The sequence below is a fragment of the Oryctolagus cuniculus genome, chromosome 1, assembly GCF_051225735.1.
Source record: "Oryctolagus cuniculus isolate XC-2025 breed Fujian yellow rabbit chromosome 1, ASM5122573v1, whole genome shotgun sequence".
NCBI lineage: Eukaryota > Metazoa > Chordata > Mammalia > Lagomorpha > Leporidae > Oryctolagus > Oryctolagus cuniculus.
Window position 1 is genome coordinate 21,822,455 of NC_142867.1, and position 21,394 is coordinate 21,843,848.

Below are 21,394 nucleotides of genomic sequence, written 5' to 3' on the forward strand. Positions count from 1 at the left end.
CGTGCAAAGATAAGTTATATTTACCAATAAATTCTCATGACTAAAAGGGTAGGGAGTAAGATTTCTGCTTCTAGCCATGATGGAATAACAGAATCCAGATTCACTCTCTGACTTTAAACTTAAAAAAAAATTAGATGGGGGCCAGTTCTGCGGTGTAGTGGGCCCAGTCTGCAGTGCGATTCCCATATGAGTGCTGGTTCAAGTCCTGGCTGCTCCACTTCCAATCGAGCTCTCTGCTATAGCCTAAAAAAGCCGCAGAAGATGGCCCAGGTCCTTGGGCCCCTGCCCGCTCATGGGCAACCTGGAAGAAGCTCCTGGCTCCTGATCGGCCCATCTCCAGCTATTACAGCCATTTGGGGAGTGAACCAGCAGATGGAGGACCTCTTTCTCTCTCTCTCTCTCTCTCTCTCTCTGTCTCTCTCTCCCTTTGCCTTTCAAATAAATAAATATTTTTAAATAAATTAATTAAAAATTTAAAAATTATATGAAAGGTACAAACTAATGGCTTTTCAGACAACAGACAATGGAGGACACTGACCCCTAAGAACAAGGAAACAAATGAGGTAAATCCTACAATTGCCTGGGCTTACAGCCTGGAGAGATTTTTCACATCACCATAAAGAGGGGAGAAACTCAAAGACAGTCAGAAGATCCCCCCTGAGTTGAGGAATCAGTAAACAAAACATTGAAAGTTTTATGTATATAAACATATATGATGTAGTATATTTTATGTACATATCCTCAATATAGCAGAGGGGAACATTTTAAGACATAAAGAAGATATAAAAATGAACCTAAATATATAAAGAGAAAAAATACAATGTTTGAATAAAAAATGCACTAACAAGATCAGCAAGTTAGAGACTGCAAAAAAAAAAAGGTTGAAGGGCTGGTATTGTGGCATGTTCAGTAAAGCTATTGCCTTCAACGCCAGTATCCCATATGGGCACTGATTCGAGTCCCAGCTGCTCCCCCTTCCAATCTAGCTCCCGGTTAATGTACCTAGGAAAGCAGCAGAGGATGTCCCAAGTGTTTGAACCCTTGCATGTATGTGGGAGACCCAGAAGAAGCTCCTGGACCCTGGCTTTGGCCTGGCACAGTCCTGGCCACTGTGGCCATTTGGGAAGTGAACCAGCAGATGAAGATCTCTCTTTGCCCCTCTCTGTAACTCTGTCTTCCAAAATAATAAAATAAATCTTAAAAAGAACTTTTTAAATAATGAAAAAAAAGAAAAATGTGAAGAAACATCAATACACGCTATTCAAAAGTAAAACACAAAGAGAAAAGAGAAAAAAATTTTAAAATGAACACATTATCAGTGAATTGAAGGAAAATGTCAGTTAGACAGATGTGTAACTGAAGTCCTAGGAAAAGGTGTGATATAGAAACAATAAAATTTGAAGAACAAATGACCAATATTTTCCCAAATGTGATTTAAATAAATTTAAATTTAACTAACTCCAAATAGGATAAACATGAAGAAAACTACACCTAGAGGCCAAAAAAAAAAAAAAAAAAAATTAAAATCAATGATAAAGAGAGAAATCTTAAAAGTAACCAGACAAGAGGGAAAAAAAAATCCACATCAAGCATGGTGGTAAAAAGATATGAATGACAGGAGCCTTGTCAGAATCCAAGCCTGGTCCAATCCTCACTGTTAATGCATTTGGAGAGTGAACCAGCAGATGGAAGATGTCCTTTTGTCTTTCTCTCTCTCTCTCTCTCTCTGTCTCCTCTCTCTCCCCCCACCTTTCAAATAAATAAATAAAACTTAAAAAATAATAAGGAATCATTGGTTACCTGAACAATCCATAAGAAAACTCCAGCTAGGATGGCAAACTTGATGTGGTATGTGCATTATTTTATAACACAGTAGCAGGAAAAAAGCTAACATATTTTAAGCCAAATTTGAAAGAATTAATTTGTCATTTAAATATATGTATAAAATACATAGAAATCAACAACAACAACAAGAAAGCTTATGAGTTAAGCAGTCTGGAACCAGTTGTTGAGGAGGAAATTGATCTATAGAAATACAGTCTCTCCTTATGAGAAAGCTATAAAAAAAATCATTCTGTCCCTTCAGAATGCAGTGTGGCCAGCAAAGGTTCCTTATCTCTGGAGAACACTCTCACTTTCCTAAGAGCCTGTTAACTTTTTGAGTTTTTGTGTTGACTTTCGTCATGCTGTTAGATTATTTTATAACAAAAGTTTCTGATTTCTGAAAAAGCCACATTACCAAAAACTTATTATTTCTTGGAGGGATTCTTTATTTTAATTACTGTCATTCTAAATCAAGACTGCAAAGATTTCTTGTTTTGGGCACCTATGGCTTATGCTTCTATTTTGGTAACTTTTATGATCCTGCCTTCACAGATTCAGGCCTTGATTTAAGACTAATAAAACTGTTGAGATATATTTTACACCCAACTATTTCTGGTGCTTCTCAGACAGCCACTAGGTAACACTATTTAGTAAGGAGGATATTGGAAATAACTAGATATGTAGTATATTCTCCTCATGTTTTTTTTTTTTTTTTTTTTTTTGGTGTATGGGGGCAGGGAGAGACAGAGAAACAGAGAAGAGAAGAGAAGAGAAGAGAAGAGAAGAGAAGAGAAGAGAAGAGAAGAGAAGAGAAGAGAAGAGAAGAGAAGAGAAGAGAAGAGAAGAGAAGAGAAGAGAAGAGGAAAACAGGCAGAGATCTCCTTTCTACTGCCTCACTCCTCAAATGCCCACACCAGCCCAGGCTGGGCCAGGCCAAAGTTGGCAGCTAGGAACCTCATCTGGGTCTCCAACTGTGCCAGGGACTGAATTACTTGAGCCATCACTGCTACTGGGTCTGCAGGAAGCTGAAATTGGGAGTGGAGCTGAGGCTTAAACCCAGGCACTCATATGTTGGATAAGGGCATCCTAAGCAGTGTCTTAACCACTGTGCCAGATGCCTGCCCACTCTGTATCTTTAATTAGTTCACCTCTCTTATGAGAGATGCTCTGTTTACCAAGCTAATAAAATGGGGAGAGTTATTAGATCAATAAGAGAAGTTCAACATTCTGGTCACTTAGAAGCAAAGTATAATAATGAATCTGGCTCAACACTTGTAATTCTTGTAAGGATGGATAGAAACACATTCCTGATCCTATGCAAAGACGGGCACATCAGTGAACAAAATTATTTCTACAATTATGTTTATAAGCGTAAAATGCCCTTATTTATAATTGTTGGCAATTTAAAAACACACTTTATGGAAGTCCTTGGAGATTTACCAGTGCCTTTAGTGTCCATAATAAGGCTCACACCCTCGGGATAGTAACTGACTAAATCCTATTAATTAGCACTATATTATACCACAGTAGGGGATTGCATTTTGACAGTGCTAATTACTGTAATAAATCAACCATCAGTCTTATTAATAGGTGGTTGCTACTTCCTCTATAAGCTTGCTTACACGCCCAGCCATAAAGCAAACATCAGAAAACGGAATTATAAAGAAGAAACATCAAAAGAGTAACAGCTCAGGAATGGCTGTATCAGTACTCTTGACTCTCAGTGCTGCAAAGAGGCAACTCTTGGGTCCAGCTTCCTTCCCAGTGTATCCAACATCGTCACCAAGAGGGCACCATCAGACAGATGGTATCCGGAAGTGAGTCAGTATTTATAAGACTTTATATTCTAAAATCAGACACTTTTGCAAAAGCAGCTGCGACAATGGAACAAGAATCAATCTGGCAAGACTCTGAATGGAACCCATGGGGAAAATTTAATATGTATTTTAAGAAAACATCTCTTCTTTCTTCTTGATTTCTCACTAACCCTTGCTGTGGCTGGTCATCCTTGGGCAAACACTGGTTGGATGTTATGTTGTTCCCATTAATCTTTCATAATTCAGGAACAAGATTCTCTGGGAAATTTTACAGCCCTTACAAACTGTGGCAAGTTGTGGTTTCCATATGCAGATTGTATTTTCTTTTCTTTCTTTTTTTTTTTTTTTTTTGACATGTAAAGATAAAGACAGTGAGAAAGAGAGACAGAGAAAGGTCTTCCTTCCATTGATTCACTCTCCAAACGGCCACCACAGCCAGCACTGGGCTGATCCAAAGCCAGGAGCCAGGAGCCAGATGCTTCTTCCTGGTCTCCCATGCAGGTGCAGGAGCCCAAGCACCTGGGCCATCCTCCACTGCCTTCCTGGGCCACAACAGAGAGCTGGACTGGAAGAGGAGCAACCGGGACTAGAACTCGGCACTCATATGGGATGCCGGTGCCGCAGGCAGAGGACAGATTGTATTTTTTTACAGTATTTCTCATCCTACATGTTCTTTGCCAAAGTCATCATGTCATGCTCCCATTAAGAGGTAGAGTCTAGGGGCTAGTGTTGTGGTACAGCAGGTTAAGCCACCATGTGCAATGCTGGCATCTCATATACATGCTGGTTCAAGTCCTGACTGCTCTACTTCCAATCCAGCTCCCTACTGCCTGGAAAAGCAGCAGAAGATGGCCCAAGTCCTTGTACCCCTGTACCCACATGAAAAACCCAGAAGAAGCTCCTGGCTCCTGGCTTCAGCCTGTTGTGGCTACCTGGGGAATCAACCAGCCGATGGAAAATATCTTTCTCTTTCTCTCTCTCTCTCTCTCTCTCTCTCTCTCTCTCTCTCTCTCTTCATGTGTGTGTGTGCGTGTGTGTGTCTCCCTGTCTCTCTGTAACTCTTTCAAATTAATAAAATAAACCTTAGAGAGAGAGACAAAGAGTCTATTCTTGCTCTTCTTTAAATCTGGGCAGGCTCTGCTCATGACTGCCTTGACCAATGTATTATGGCAACAGCAACACTACAAGAATTCGAAGACTAGGTCATAAAAAGGCTTTAGCTGTTGCCTGGTTCTCTTGAAACATACACTCTTGGGGAAGGTTACCTTGTAAGAAGTTCAATTACCCTGAGATGGCCAGGCTCCAAAGGCCATGTGGAGGTACTCTAGTCAATATTCCAGCTGAGCCCACCATTCCTGACACCCCCTACCATGGCACCAGACCTGTGAGAGAAGCCATCTTGGATTTGCAGACCAAACCATCCTAGCAGAGAATCACTGAGTAACCTTAGTAAGAGGAAAAATGACCGTCTTCCATAATCCTGGCAAAATCCCTGACCAGCAGAATTTATGAACATCTAAAATGGTAGGTGATTTACCTCAGAAAGTTCAAGATAATTCATTAAGACAGCAATAGTACCAAACTGGAACATAAATTTATAAATTGTTGGATAAATTTAAACATGGTAATTTTGTAGAAAACACAACACATTAGTGAATGGCCTTTTAGGCAAAACTAATCAGAACAATGGCCAAACATTACACAGCATAACTTTATTGAGTTCTTTTACTTTATATGAAAATGTAATTATTTGTATTACCTCAATAAAAATCTATCCTTCTCCCTACCAGAACATAATCAGATAAAATAAATTTGTAACTATGACCATGCCAGAAATGTTTCATTGAATGGTAAATCTCATTTCATTAGCGGGCCAGTCAGGAATGAGGGCTGCACTCCCCTATGTAGAAACAATGTTTCAAAGACCTCCCACAAACTATATTGGAGCCTGCTCAATGGCTTGTGGGGTCTCAGTCTTAGAGGTGGTACAGAATGCTACTTTCTGGAGGGCAGGGACACTGACGGATTTGTAAAAGGAGACAGTTACAGATACCCAGGCAGAACCAGTGGAGGCAAACTGGATGGGTTTTGGTTTCTAATCTTCGCATATATAAACTCTAAAGGCAATATAGGTATCTCTGGTATAACAGAAGTGATTTTAAAAAACATGACGAGATTAACTCTGATCCTAACATCACATGGTTCTAGCTTTTCCACACACAAAACAAAAATGTCTTTATGTGTTCATTAATGCCTCTTGTTGCCCTTATAAAAATCAAATAGGATAAATATAATAGGGCATCATATTAATGACACTGTTACTGCATCAGGAAATTGTGGAATAAACTTATTTGGTTAAATCTACATCTTAACTGCACAAATCTGGCCACAAATAAGGACTAAAGAAGTGAAATGAATAATTAATAATAATAATATATTCTATATATTCACACACATATTTTTTAACCTTATCCTACCCTGTTTCTCTGTTCACTCCAGACCAGTAAGATTTACATTTCCAACTGCTTTGCATTTCAAGAGATGAAGTAATAGAATTACAGGGGCATCCTATAGCTTTTCACCATAAGTTACAAAAAAGAGATCGTGGTTGGTTTATAAAATCAAAGCCGATTAGACTGCGTCCAGTCAGAATCGCTGACTGCCACATAATCACATGAATTGTAAATATCACCGCCTCTGTGCTCTGTAAGCCAACAGGCTGTCTGGAAAGCTCATCTCATTGTATGATTCTTTCTTACAAATAAAATCTCAGCTCAGAGCTCAAAAATCACCTAGGAGGCTTCTTTTTTTCTTTGACAAATCAAAATTGGCAAAAGTACTTAATATGGGAATAATCCTGGCTAACAACGATAATAAAATAAGCATCTTCTATATGCGATGACTTTCAGCTTGTCTTCATTCAAAGGGTGACAGGTATCCTAAGGAAGAACTGTAATTCCATCAAAGCAGTCAGCCCTGCCAAAGAGCTTATCTATTGTTGGTGAAACATTTAGTTCCCTGCTAAACTCTATAGAATCCTTTTTAAATTTGTTCTGAAGAACTTTTGACTTTGATGAGTGGGCTGCCCTCTACATTCACAAAGAATTGTTTGTAAAGGCACAAAAAATCCAAGTGTATATGATGTCAGGAGAGGCGGAAGGAGCACAGAACCAAAACAAAGTCTTAAGTCAGCAAGCGGTTGCCTCCTCCATCTCCTCCGTTCCTCTCTTCTTTCAGGGAAGTCAGACTAGGCAGTGGGAGGGAAGAGTGTAGCCCACGTGTGTTTCAGTGCTGTGCTGGAAGGCTGTGTGTCAGCCTTGTTAAACTACCTTGTGTGACTTCGGTTTCCTGATAGAACTCCAACTGAAACAGAATTTAGTATCAGGAGTGGGATTCCCGGTGTATTGGTTCGATTGTGTCATTAGGGGAATGGGATTCTAATGGTCCATGACGCAGTAAGTAGTATCACAGTTAATCAGATTCATCCTGGTTGCTGACTGTACTGAAGAACCTGTTGAAGACATGTCTTGTAGGACCAACTGGTTGCCATGCTTGAGTTTGGCAAAAATTATAGTACAGTTGGTGGGATAGGGACAAACTCCTGTCATTAAACTTTCATTCATATTTACCATGAGGAAAGAGGACTTCTACAGTGGCCATAATAAAAGCAGGTGCCAACTGCAGGCTAACAATGTATTCGTACCCTGAATTTCATAGGCTCACTATATCATGTACGAGAGCAAAAACTCTGAATGAGAAAGGGTGATTCTTTGAGGCATGGGCTTGGAATATCTGGGTGAGTGAGCTGAAACTGAGAACCTTGAAGCCCCAGGCTCTGAACCCACTCTGAACCTTCTCCTGTGAGTGGAAATAGAAAAGGGCTGCTCTGGTTCCTGCATCTATGAATACTCCTGTTCCCTGGCTTTAAGACCCTACAGTCACCTCACCACGACGCCAAGGGCCTTGCCAGAGAAGTCCTCTTCTCCTCAAGACCCGACCTCGAGACCTCTCTTCATGCTTTGACCATGTCTTCCTGCCACTCGTAATGGGGTTAGATCACAGCACTCTCTGGGCAACAAGAACACAGTGTGATCCAAAAACTAGTAACTTACCCACAATAAGAACTGCAGAATTTGCTAATGTGTATTGGTGGAAACCTGGGATATATATGTGAGAATGGATTCTAAAATTGTTAAATCAAGGAAAACAGAATATAACAACAAATCAGGCAAAAAATTTTAATATGATCACCAGATATTTAGGATTTAATGGTTAACTTATACAACTGGAAGGGGCTCAACAGTTAATCTGGCTTATTAACTGAAACTTGGACTCCATGAGAGTCTACATTAATGAGACTGGGAGACCACAACTTTCTGGCATAACATACAATCAGGGGTCTAAAGGCTTAAGAGATATAAATGTCAGAATGAAACATAAATGTCAGAGTGTAGTGTGCACATACACAATCTTTCCATCATTATGTTCCTGAAGGGCTCAGAGAATTCTTCCTTCACTGTGTGCATTAGTCAGCTTTTGGATACAACTAAATATCAGAGAGAAGCTACGGCTGAAGGGAGATGTGTCATGTCTGCTTATGGTTTTGGAGGGTCGTAGTCCAAGATCAGGCAGCCCCATTAGTCTGGCACCTGAGAGGGTGGAGGCTGGCAATGGTGGAGCTTATATGGAGGAATGACCACATGGTGAGCTGGGAATCAGATACAGGATGCAAGCCTCTGTTCCATGCCATGGTCTCTTTTGTAAAGCCACCAGGATCCAATCACAAGGACTCCATCCCAGCAACTTAATCTGATAATTTCCTAAAGGATCCACTTTCAGCATCATAATTGGACTAATTCTCCTCCTGGATTAAGTCTCCTTTTACCCATTAACTGTTAACATAACATATGGCGGAGGTAGGGGTGGGTGGGGTGCCAGCATTGTGACACAGAGCATTAAGCCACAATGCCTGATAAGCCAACGCATGTAATGTCAGCATCCCATATCAGAGTGCCAGTTCAAGTCCCAGCTAGTCTGCTTCCAATCCAACTCCCTGATAATGCACCTGGGAGAGCGGAGGAAGGTGGCCCAAGTACTTCAACCCCTGCCATCCATGTGGCTTTTTTGCCTATTTCTTTTTGCTCCATCTTCCACTGGGATGTAAGTTCCATGAGAGCAGAAACTGTGTCCAATTTATTGGCTTTTGTGTCTAGACCGCCTAGCCCAGGACCTGGTACACAGCATTCAATAAAGACATGTTCCAGGCATAGCCAAAGAAACTGTGTTGTCAGCCTTCAATCCTGGTCCTTCTTCTCTTGGGATAGATATGTTCATGAAAACACCCTCCCAAAGGATGATTCAAGGCTCAGTAACTTACAAATTTCCTCTAGGCATTTCTTCAGCTTAGAGCTGACAATAATACAGTCTGCTGATAGCACTTTTTTTTATTATTAAATTTATATCCTGGCCAGAAAAACACATTTCAAATTTTTCAACAAGGAAAAAGAAAACATTTCTTTTAATAAAGGTCAATTCAGTACCTTAACCATCTGTTCCTTCATAAAAATGTTTGAACAGAATCCCATCTCTCTCCAGAATCACATTTTTGCCCACAGTCACATGTCACATCATAATCACAAGTTAACCAAATTCTCCAATATCATTAAAGTATATTTTCTGACTCGTTGGGTAATTTTTGCACAGGCTGGAGCACTTGCTGAAAGCGTGTTACAAGATAGCATTCTTGTTTCTGTTTTCAGTAGATGGTGTTCATTTATATCTTAGCATTTCAAAGATCAGCATTCCACTTAATCACCAGCTTCTATTTTCTGCCTTTGAACCTTTACTTAAGAGCCAGTTTACACACACACACACACCCCATGTGAATCACTTTAAGAGCTATTTTATACATGACTATGAGTAGTTAAGAATGAAACAATACTAAGACTCAAGTAATATGTTACATTCACCTGTTATCCCAGGAAATATCTCAGGTCCATAAGTGTCATGGCTTAATTCAAATTCACACCTTGGTAAAACTGCAAAATACTGGCTGCATTTCCAGGTTTAAATGTCCATGTTCTTAAATGTCAAAATGTATTGTCTATCTATATACCATAGGCTCAGCTTTGTAAAGATGTTCCCAGGCAGAATAAAAAAAAAAATTAAGGTTTAACATATTTAAAATCTCCAGTAAAGATCTATTTTTTAAACCTAAAGATCAAGTATATCTTTATGTAATGCGTCTAATAGGGCCAGCTCTGGGCTAGAAAGAACTAATAGCAAGAACAAACATACCTCACAGGCATGCTGGAAGGATCAAAGGAGATAGTAATACATGAAGGAATGAATCAAGAAAGTACTATATAGGGGCCGGTGCTGTGGCATAGCAGGTAAAGCTACCACCTGCACTGATGGCATCCCATATGGGTGCTGGTTCAAGTACCGGCTGCTCCACTTCCAATCCAGCTCTCTGCTATGGCCTGGGAAAGCAGTAGAAGATGGCCCAAGTCCTTGGGCCCCTGTACCCACAAGGGAGACCCAGAAGAAGCTCCTGGTTCCTGGCTTTGGATTGGCACAGCTCCGGCTGTTGCAGCCAATTGGGGAGTGAACCAGCAGGTGGAAGACACCTCTCTCTCTCTCCCTACCTCTCCTTCTCTCTTTGTGTAACTCTTTCAAATAAATAAATAAATCTTAAAAAAAAAAAAAAAAAAAAAAAAAACACTAGGGGCCACCGCTGTGGCGCAGCTGGTTAAAGCACTGGCCTGAAGTGCCGGCATCCCATATGGGCGCCAGTTCTAGTCCCGGCTGCCCCTCTTCCAATTCAGCTCTCTGCTGTGGCCTGGGAAAGCAGTAAAAGATGGCCCAACTCCTTGGGCCCCTGCACCCATGTGGGAGACCAGAAGAAGCTCCTGGCTCCTGGCTTCGGATCGGCACAGCCCCGGCCGTTGTGACCATCTGAGGAGTGAACCAGCAGATGGAAGACCTCTCTCTCTGTCTGTCTCTACCTCTCCCTGTAACTCTTTCTAATAAATAAAATAAATCTTTAAAAAAAAGAAAACACTATATACATGTTAATGCTAGGTGGCAATGCTGATAATACAATACAAAAGAAATCCTCTTTCATCTGAAAGAACTGGGACAGTTTCTCAGTTCACTACTCAGAGAAACTAATTAACACATCACAGAGATAAATACACATTATCCTCATTTATTTTCACTTAAGCCATTTACAAATGGAATTCATTCATGAATCTTCTCATGGGGTCAAGGCCTATCTTTGAGACCAGAATTCCTATTTATGATCATGCTTTCAGTTCTTTTAGAGTACAGTAAAAACTTCCACACATAAGAAATCAACGGAAGGCAAATTTTTTTTCAATATTTTGCTTTTGCCATGTTCACTACTAATTTTTCTGCCAGGTTCTGAAGGAACTGACTTTATTCACAATTGAACTTAGTTTTTATAGACGTTACTCCCTTTTTACACTCACCTGACAGAATAGCTAATAACAAATATACCCAGCATAAGTTCAGTTTGGGAACAAACACAACTGACTCTTAGTAAATAAACAATCTGACTTATGAAAGTAGAAGTATATAAGCATCATCCCAAGAGCTTCCTAGCCACAGTCAGCATACCTGGGACACTGATCAGGATGCTTTACCCAGAGAATGCACCGCATGTGTCCACCCATCTGGTTGGTTAGGCTAAATCAGTGGAGGGAATCTCAAGCACACGTGACTAAGAAGAAAGTTCAAATGCTTTCCTTGTCACATGCGTACATTCTACCTTTTGTATTTTTCCTCAGTTATGTGTAAGACATTTAGAGATACTTCAAATCAAAAGAGTACAAAACACTCAAGAATAGTGATAAATGAAACAATAAGAAAAAAATTCAGATATTTCAGTAGAACATGATAAAATAATCAGAGAATTTGACTCTTGACAACAGAAAGTCAATAAACCAGTAAAACAAATTTTAAACAAGTTATAATCGGCTGAAAATAATTTTTTAAGAATTGATGATCCATCTTTAAAATACCTTATGAACAGCATGAAAAATTTTTTCTGAACTATACATGAATATTAGTGCTAGATATCTTGCTGAAAACTTGCATGTTGATTGGCTGTTACCCTTTTGTTATCATGGGGGTTGATATGAGAACTTACTTATTTCATTGGAAACTTGGTTTAGCTTATCCTGAGATCTGCTGATGAGAACAACGTTCATTCCACGCTTTGCTAACTGCAACAATAAAAGATGTGAATCACACCCGTGCATTTCATTTTAAAACATAAATCAGATAAATCCCCATTTCAAGAAAACCTGATCAGATGATAATCCACATTAAAAATAAATAAACTAGAGTGTAATTAATAGGCAAACCAAGGTGGAGACTTTATGAAAAGGATTCCCTAAAGGATTATCTTTCTAAATCAAGCTAGTATTTAAATGTCAAAGGTTTTTTAAAGAAATATTTATTTATTTATCTATCTATCTATCTATTTATTTGAAAGTCAGAGATAAAGAAAGAAAGAGAGAGAGAGAGATTTTCCATTTGTTAGTTCACTCTCTAAATGGCTGCAATGGCCAAGGCTGAACCAGGCCAAAGCAAGAAGCAGGAGCTTCAGCCAGGTCTCCCACATGGGTGGCAAACACTTGAGCCATCCTCTGCTGCTTTCCCAGGCACATTAGCAGGGAGCTGGATGGGAAGCAGAGCAGCTGGGACTCGAACCAGAACCTGTATGGGATGCAGTGTCGCATTACGTCACAGCACAGGCCCCAAACGACAAAAGGTTTCAAAAGGCCAGAAGCTTTGACTTTTCATTTTGACCTGCCTTTATTTTTTTTTATTTGAGAGACAGAGATACTGTAATGATACCTCTCCGTCTACATGTATTAGATTATATGGTTCTGCAAATAAGAGTTTTTCTATGTCTCCACACCCTGTTAAATTTTTTTTAATAACTGTATGGACTAATGGGTTCTTTAGTGGTGTTACAGCAGATTAATTTAGCTATTTTTGTTATTTTTATGAAAAATGTTCTTCCATAGCCTCATTTGCACACTAGGCATTATTTAATAAAAGCTGGTTCATTCTCCAAATGTCCAGGACAGCTGGGGCTGCACTGAGGTCAAAGCCAGAGCTGAGAACTCAATTCAGGTCTGCTGCCTGGGTGGCAAGGACCCAAGCACCTGAGCCATCACCTGCTGCCTCCCAGGGTGCACATTAGCGGGAAGCTGGAATTGAGAGTAGAGCCAGGACTGGAACTCGGGCCCTCCAATATAGCATACAGATGTGCCAGCCAGTCTTAACTGCTAGGCAAACGCCTACCCTGGTTTTTTTTTTTTTTTTTTTTTTTTTTTAATTTTTTTTTTTTTCCTGAAAGGCAAAGTTAGAGAGAGAGAGAGAGAGAGAGAGAGGTCTTCCATCCACTGGTTCATTCCCCAAATGGCTGCAACAGCCAGAGCTGGGCCAGGCCAAAGCCAGGAGCCAGGAACTTCATCAGGATCTCCCACGTGGGTGCAGGGCCCCAAATACTTGGGCCATCTTCTGCTGCCCCCCAAGGCACATTAGCAGGGAGTGGACTGGAAGTAGAGGATTTGGGACTGGAACTGGCACCCATAGGGATGCCAGCATCACAGGTGGCAGCTTTACCTGCTATGCCACAACTCCAGCCCATCTGGGTGTTTTTAAACAGTTAAATATCTACTACTTTCATAATTTTAGAATTAGCTTTAAAAAATTTCGTTGCAGACTAAATACATAAAACAAAGAGGACTTGGTAAAGAAAATTACCAAATTAGGACTTCCTAAAAACATAATCAAATTTTAAAAACTTTATCTGGGTGTTAGCCTTTATCAAGTAAAATAAAGTAATTAATTGAATAAATTAATAAAGAATTTCCTGGCCGGCGTTGCAGCTCACTAGGCTAATCCTCCACCTTGCGGCGCCGGCCGGTTGGGGCGCCGGATTCTGTCCCTGTTGCCCCTCTTCCAGGCCAGCTCTCTGCTGTGGTCGGCCTGCCTCCCTCCCTCCCTCCCTCCCTCCCTCCCTCCCTTCCTGGACAGTGAGAGAGAGAGACAGAGAGAAAGGTCTTCCTTTGCCGTTGGTGAAGGAAGGAAGGAAGGAAGGAAGGAAGGAAGGAAGGAAGGAAGGAAGGAAGGAAGGAAGGAAGGAAGGAAGGAAGGAAGGAAGGAAGGAAGGAAGGAAGGAAGGAAGGAAGGAAGGAAGGAAGGAAGGAAGGAAGGAAGGAAGGAAGGAAGGAAGGAAGGAAGGAAGGAAGGAAGGAAGGAAGGAAGGAAGGAAGGAAGGAAGGAAGGAAGGAAGGAAGGAAGGAAGGAAGGAAGGAAGGAAGGAAGGAAGGAAGGAAGGAAGGAAGGAAGGAAGGAAGGAAGGAAGGAAGGAAGGAAGGAAGGAAGGAAGGAAGGAAGGAAGGAAGGAAGGAAGGAAGGAAGGAAGGAAGGAAGGAAGGAAGGAAGGAAGGAAGGAAGGAAGGAAGGAAGGAAGGAAGGAAGGAAGGAAGGAAGGAAGGAAGGAAGGAAGGAAGGAAGGAAGGAAGGAAGGAAGGAAGGAAGGAAGGAAGGAAGGAAGGAAGGAAGGAAGGAAGGAAGGAAGGAAGGAAGGAAGGAAGGAAGGAAGGAAGGAAGGAAGGAAGGAAGGAAGGAAGGAAGGAAGGAAGGAAGGAAGGAAGGAAGGAAGGAAGGAAGGAAGGAAGGAAGGAAGGAAGGAAGGAAGGAAGGAAGGAAGGAAGGAAGGAAGGAAGGAAGGAAGGAAGGAAGGAAGGAAGGAAGGAAGGAAGGAAGGAAGGAAGGAAGGAAGGAAGGAAGGAAGGAAGGAAGGAAGGAAGGAAGGAAGGAAGGAAGGAAGGAAGGAAGGAAGGAAGGAAGGAAGGAAGGAAGGAAGGAAGGAAGGAAGGAAGGAAGGAAGGAAGGAAGGAAGGAAGGAAGGAAGGAAGGAAGGAAGGAAGGAAGGAAGGAAGGAAGGAAGGAAGGAAGGAAGGAAGGAAGGAAGGAAGGAAGGAAGGAAGGAAGGAAGGAAGGAAGGAAGGAAGGAAGGAAGGAAGGAAGGAAGGAAGGAAGGAAGGAAGGAAGGAAGGAAGGAAGGAAGGAAGGAAGGAAGGAAGGAAGGAAGGAAGGAAGGAAGGAAGGAAGGAAGGAAGGAAGGAAGGAAGGAAGGAAGGAAGGAAGGAAGGAAGGAAGGAAGGAAGGAAGGAAGGAAGGAAGGAAGGAAGGAAGGAAGGAAGGAAGGAAGGAAGGAAGGAAGGAAGGAAGGAAGGAAGGAAGGAAGGAAGGAAGGAAGGAAGGAAGGAAGGAAGGAAGGAAGGAAGGAAGGAAGGAAGGAAGGAAGGAAGGAAAGGAAGGAAGGAAGGAAGGAAGGAAGGAAGGAAGGAAGGAAGGAAGGAAGGAAGGAAGGAAGGAAGGAAGGAAGGAAGGAAGGAAGGAAGGAAGGAAGGAAGGAAGGAAGGAAGGAAGGAAGGAAGGAAGGAAGGAAGGAAGGAAGGAAGGAAGGAAGGAAGGAAGGAAGGAAGGAAGGAAGGAAGGAAGGAAGGAAGGAAGGAAGGAAGGAAGGAAGGAAGGAAGGAAGGAAGGAAGGAAGGAAGGAAGGAAGGAAGGAAGGAAGGAAGGAAGGAAGGAAGGAAGGAAGGAAGGAAGGAAGGAAGGAAGGAAGGAAGGAAGGAAGGAAGGAAGGAAGGAAGGAAGGAAGGAAGGAAGGAAGGAAGGAAGGAAGGAAGGAAGGAAGGAAGGAAGGAAGGAAGGAAGGAAGGAAGGAAGGAAGGAAGGAAGGAAGGAAGGAAGGAAGGAAGGAAGGATTTCCTAACGATCACCTTATATATGTGTTCCCACGGCTATGTTTTACACAAACTGAAAAAGACTTACAGGAAAGTGGTTGCTACCCTAGAGACACATAAATACAGAAATAAGAAGGGGGAGGGGAGTACAACCACTAATAATACACAAAAAGTCTTGGTGAACTATTCCAGACAGTATATAAATGAGTACCAAACTGGGGCTATGAACCATAAGTAATTTAGTAAACTAATATTCCAGTCTTTTAAAGTCAGCTTTTATTAAATAATGAGTGGTAGTGCAAATGAAGCTGTGGAAGAACATGTTTTATAAAAATAACAGACTGCTAAATTAATCCGCTGTAAAGCCACTAAAGAACCCATTAGCCTATACTGATATAAAAAAAAAAAAGGGAAGAAGAGACAAAGAAAACCTCTCATTTATAGAAAAACACTGCCTAATAAATGTAGATGGAGGGATATCATTAGAGCATCACCATTTTTTAACTACCATGGTAATAACTAATTTAGGCAAAAATTATCAATGGATTTTAAAGCCACTAGAGAAAAGGCTGTTGGGAAATAGAATATTTATAGTCAAAGCATCATTCCAAATATTCCTTATTAATTACCTCTATAATGGAGAATTATGGAGACAGCACCTTAATAAATTGTTTACCTTAGCATAATCAATAATGAAACAAATGGATTTCTCATGCCTCCTGATAAGATGAACCTAGAAGGATAAATATTACCCATGTGGCACATCTACTAAAACACGTTTGTTCCGGGGCAGGCACCTGGTGCAGCAGGTAACATGTTTAAGCAAGGACACCTGCATCCCATAAAGGAGTACCTGGGTTCAAGTCCCAACTCAGCTTCCAACCCCAGCTTCGTGTTACTACACATCCTGGGAGACAGCACATGATAATTCCAGCTTCATGTTACTATGATCCTGGGAGACAGCAGGTAATGGCCCAAGTGTCTGGGTCCCTGCAACCCACGAGGGAAAATGAAATTGAGTTCCCACCCATGGGTTCAGCCTGCCCCAGCCCTGGCTGTTGTAGGCACCTGGAATTAAGTGACAAGATGGGCGATTTCTCTTGTGCACGCTCGCACTCTCTTTCTGTCTCAGGCTTTCAAATAAATAAAAAATGTTTTTAAAAAGTGACTAGGCTGGATTTTTCAGAAATGTCACTGCTTAAAAAAAACACTTATAGATTAATGGAGACTAAGAAAGAGGACACCAAATGCAATGTATAATCCTTAACTGGATCTTGGAACAACAAAAATAGCTATAAAGAATGCTATGGGTGGCTTGGGGTTTCGGGGTTGGGGGAGTGTTGTAACACAGTGAGTTAAACTGCCACCTGCAACACTGGTATCCTATATGGGTGCCAGTTTGAATCCTAGCTGCATCACTTCTAATCCAGTTTCCTGCTAATAGCACCAGGGAAAGCATCAGAGGATGACCCAAGTAGTTGAGCCCTTACAATCATGTGAGAGAACCGGACAAAGACTGCCCTGACATTGGACCAGCTGAGCTCCGGCCATTATGGCCATTTGGGGACTGAACCAGCAATGAAATCTCTTTCTGTCTCTCCCTGTCTTTCCGTAACTCTGCCTTTCAAATAAATAAATAAAACTTTAACAAAAGGGGAAGTGTCCATCAATATCTTTCTGTTATTCACAGCCCTTCTTGTGAAAATGATACCATAGACTAACCTGGAAATGTAACCACCTATCAAAATATTTCTTTGTCTTAGAAAATAGTTTAAAATCGTGGATTTCAAAAATTGAGTGCTATCCATACTTACATGATAGAAAATAACATTACACAAAATTTTTTGCAATCCCAACTGACCAGCATAGAAAGTTTTGTATTTATTTTGAACAGAAACTTGCTTTAATAAAATCTTTATTTAAGCAAACATGGTTATTTCTGACAAAGATGAAACAAAGGACTCTTATTATGCTATAAAACATCATAGGTTATTTCTATTTTTTAATTTTAAAAAAACAAAACCACTTTAAGAGATGAGCCCATATTTGTTCCTATTTTTTAATTCCAAAAAGAAAAATCTTGAAGTTACCTACCTGTTCTGCATATGATTTTCCAATTCCATCAGTGCTGCCTGTCACAACTGAGAAAGAAAAAGAATAGATGAGCTTTACAACCACAATGAAAAACTGATAATAGTTAGGCCCCATCAATTATTCACAAAAGGATCTGTGCAATATTTTGATGTAAAGGAACAATGCCAGTGGTTCCAATTTTGGGTTAAATACCTACAAACAGCAAAAGTTGAAAAGACTGGGGCCAGTGCTGTGGCACAGTGGGTTAAGCTGCTACCCATATGGATACCAGTTCAAGTCTCATCTGCTCCACTTCCGATCCAGCTCACAGCTAATGGCCTGGAAAGCAATGGAGGATGGCCCAAGTGCTTAGGTTCCTACACCCACTTGGGAGACCTGGAAGAAGCTCCTGGCTTTAATGAACCACCGGATGGAAGACCTCTCTCTCTGTCTTTCCCTCCATTTGTCTGTAACTCTGCCTCTCAAATAAGTAAGTCTTAAAAAAAAAGGGGGGGGGGGGGGACTGCAATATCAAGTGTTGACGAGGATATGCAGCAACTGGAACTGTGATAGTGCAGGTGGCACTATAGATTGACATAATTATTTTAGAAAAACTATTTGGTGCCATGTCTACAACTATAGATGTGCCTAGTCTACAGCTCAGCAGTTTCCAAGATATACGAATGTGTTACATCTACCAAAAAATGTTCTTCCATTTATGTATAGCAGGTAACCACGCCAAAATATCAATCTACAGATGAGTAAGTAAATGGAGGTAAAGTCATACAATGAGTACCAAACACCAATAAAAGAAAAACATGAGCAAATCTCCCAGACATCGAGTAAACAAAGTATGACATAAAAGAGGACAATAATTCCATTTATGAAATTCAAAAAAATGACAAAATTAATCTCTGGTAATAGAAGTCAAAATACTGCTTACTTCTGGGTAGTGGGGCAGTTGACAGTGCATGGGCAGAAGAGGACCATTTGAGGTGCAGAAAAAATTCTATATCTTGATTAGGGTAGCAGTGACCTCTGCGTGTTATGGGCATGTATGTACATTTACTGAGTTTTACACAAGTTCACACCTTATATGCTCTACCTTAAACTAATTTATAAGCTATTTAAAGGTACTTACAAAAATAGAATAAAATGTGATTCTGAGGGAAAGCATATTTCTCCTATAACCTTAAAAACTTTACGTTGCAGAAACATTAGAAACTGTCAACAGTCCCAGCTATACCATGGTGTTTTGTCTCTGGAATGCTGGACTCATATCTGTTGCAAGTTTAGATTATGGATGTCAGCATCAAAAGATGAGAGATGTCCCCTAAACCTCTCTAAAGCCACTTAAGATCATGAGAAATAAGCTATGGCATAAAGTAGAATTTTCTTTTATTTGTCCTAAATCACTTCCCTCAAATTATACACACTGGTCTCTAGTTTTGTTATTCAGAAATATGGCACATACACTCTGGAAGGGCAGAGACGATGGCTCAAGTATTTGGGTCTCTGCCACTCGCATGGGAGACCTGGATGTGGACTCCTGGCTCTGGCCTGGCATAGTCATGGCTGACGTGGGCATTTGGGAAGTGAACTATCACATGGAAGATGGATCTCTCTCTCTCTTTCTCTCCCTCTCTCCCTCCCTCTCTCTGTTACCCTTCCAAATAAATAAAAATGAAAAACATAAAAAAAACTTTTTAGAAAATCAGAAATATTGGGGCTGGTGCTGTGGAATAATAGGCTAAGCCACCTGTGGCACTAACATTCCATATCGGCGCTGGTTCGTATCTTGGCTACTCTTTTTCAAATCCAGCTCCCTGCTTATGGCCTTGGAAACCAGTGAAGGATGGCCCATGTGCTTGGGCCCCTGCACCTGCATGGGAGACCCAGAAGAAGCTCCTGGCTCCTGCCTTTGGATTGGCTCAACTCTTGACATTGTGGCCATTTGGGGAGCGAATCAATGGATGAAGACCTTTCTCTCTGTCTCTCCCTCTCTCTGTCTGTAACTCTACCTCTCAAATAAATAAAATCTTTAAAAAAGAAAAAGAAATATGCAGAGAACAATGGAAGAGTATAACAAATTCCCATGTACCCATGGCCTAGCTTCATTGATGCTGAGCCTGAGGTTAACTTGCTTCATACCTTCACTGCTTCTTCCCACCTCAGGTTATTTTGAAGTGAATCCCAGATGTCCTACCACTTCATCCTAAACATGTCAGTAAATAGCCACAATACCACTATCACATTCCTTATAACAAATAATTCCTTGATAGTAAATGTCTAATCAGTAAATTTCCCCAAATATTTCAAAAAACTTTCAACAATTTGCTTCAATAAGGATTCAATAACTTCTATAACTTGGTTAACATGTGTACTAAAACCTCTTATAACCTATAAGTTTTACCTATCTATCTACCTACCTACCAATCTCCCTCCCCCTCCCCCTCCCCTTCCCTCTCCCTCTCCCTGTTCAGGATATTGGGTCATACATTTGTGCTATCCCAGCCTGGCCTTTGCTGATTGAATTATCCTGAATGTGTCCCTCTCTCCTCCATTGGCTGGACAGAGATACTTGATCAAATTCAGGTTTGATTTTTTGGATACTTCCTAAGTTAAATCACATCTTTACGTGGGGAGGCACATGTCTGATTATCTTCCTGTTACATCAGCAGCCTCTGATGATCACCACTGAGATCCATTATTTCATTAGGAATTGCCAAAATGGTGACATCTGAACTCAAGCATGCATCTTCATCTCTCAGCTGGGGTATTTCTATAGAGAAATTAGTCCTCATTAGTCGGTTACCATGATAAAACAGTTTGCACAGAAACACAAGACAAATGTTTAATTTTTTTCACCTCTATCACTTTTCAAAATAAACTGGTTCCCAGGCATCTCCCAAAAGTATTGCATGTGTTTTTATCACTATCATTTTGTTTATAAGAAACACTGCTAACTCACAGATATAAATATCTGTGGCAAAATCACTTTGTAAATAAGTGTTCTCAGGCCTCAATCTCTGTCTCCCTCCCTTAGCTTAAAGTTCCTTTGCCCAGTTATGATAACTGCAAATCAGCCTTTTACTACTGATTAACTCACTGAGTTTAGAGAGTGATGTACTGGAAGCTTAGGAGTTCATTTATCTTCTCCACAGATAACATCTTGATGTTAAATCTTATGTTGAGGGTCTGGCACTGTGGCGCAGCAGGTTAAAGCCCCAACCTGCAGCACTGGCATCCCATGTGGGCACTGGTTCGAGTCCCAGCTGCTCCACTTCTGATCCAGCTCACTGTTAATGCACCTGGGAAAGCAGCAGAGGGTGGCCCAAGTACTTGGGCCCTTGCACCCACGTGAGAGACCCAGAAGACGCCCCTGGGTCCTGGCTTTGGTTAGGCTCAGCTCCGGCCTTTGAGCCATTTGGGGGGTGAACCAGCAAATGGAAGACATCTACCTCTCTCCGTAACTCTTTCAAATAAATAAAAATAAATCTTTAAAGAAACAAAAAGCTTATGAAAAAAAGCTTGGCTTGATTGACTTCTTCACTCCCTCCCTCATCCAGAAAACTCAGACCCTAAACAAAAATGAGCAGCAGACAACCTCTGAGTTGAACAGAGCCCACTTTGCCATCATTAAAATTACCAAAAGAAAATTAGGACCATCCTATTGGCCATCAACCAGAGGGCCATGAGCACTGCACAAGGCAGACACCTGCACACAAGCTGTTCACGCACCTGTCAGCCCCACCTCCAATCTATAAAATTCTTTACCCTTAGTCCCTAGGGGAGTCAAAATTAAGTGACAGTTGCTCTGCATTTTGGGAAAAAAACAAAACCCACTCTCTTCCACCAATGACTGGCTTGCTGCACATAAGG

The 21,394-nt window shown here is 41.0% G+C and overlaps 1 protein-coding gene across 1 annotated transcript in view; it reads right to left on the reverse strand.

The window, feature by feature from the left end:
* The window catches only part of HSD17B12 (hydroxysteroid 17-beta dehydrogenase 12), a 200,029-nt gene that overhangs the window by 109,413 nt on the left and 69,222 nt on the right, over positions 1-21,394 (reverse strand). The window contains exons 2-3 of the mRNA XM_002709065.6: positions 17,534-17,580; positions 11,815-11,890 (exon numbers count right to left, since the gene is read on the reverse strand). Coding sequence (XP_002709111.2) covers positions 11,815-11,890; positions 17,534-17,580 — 123 coding nt within the window. The remainder of the gene's footprint in view (positions 1-11,814; positions 11,891-17,533; positions 17,581-21,394) is intronic.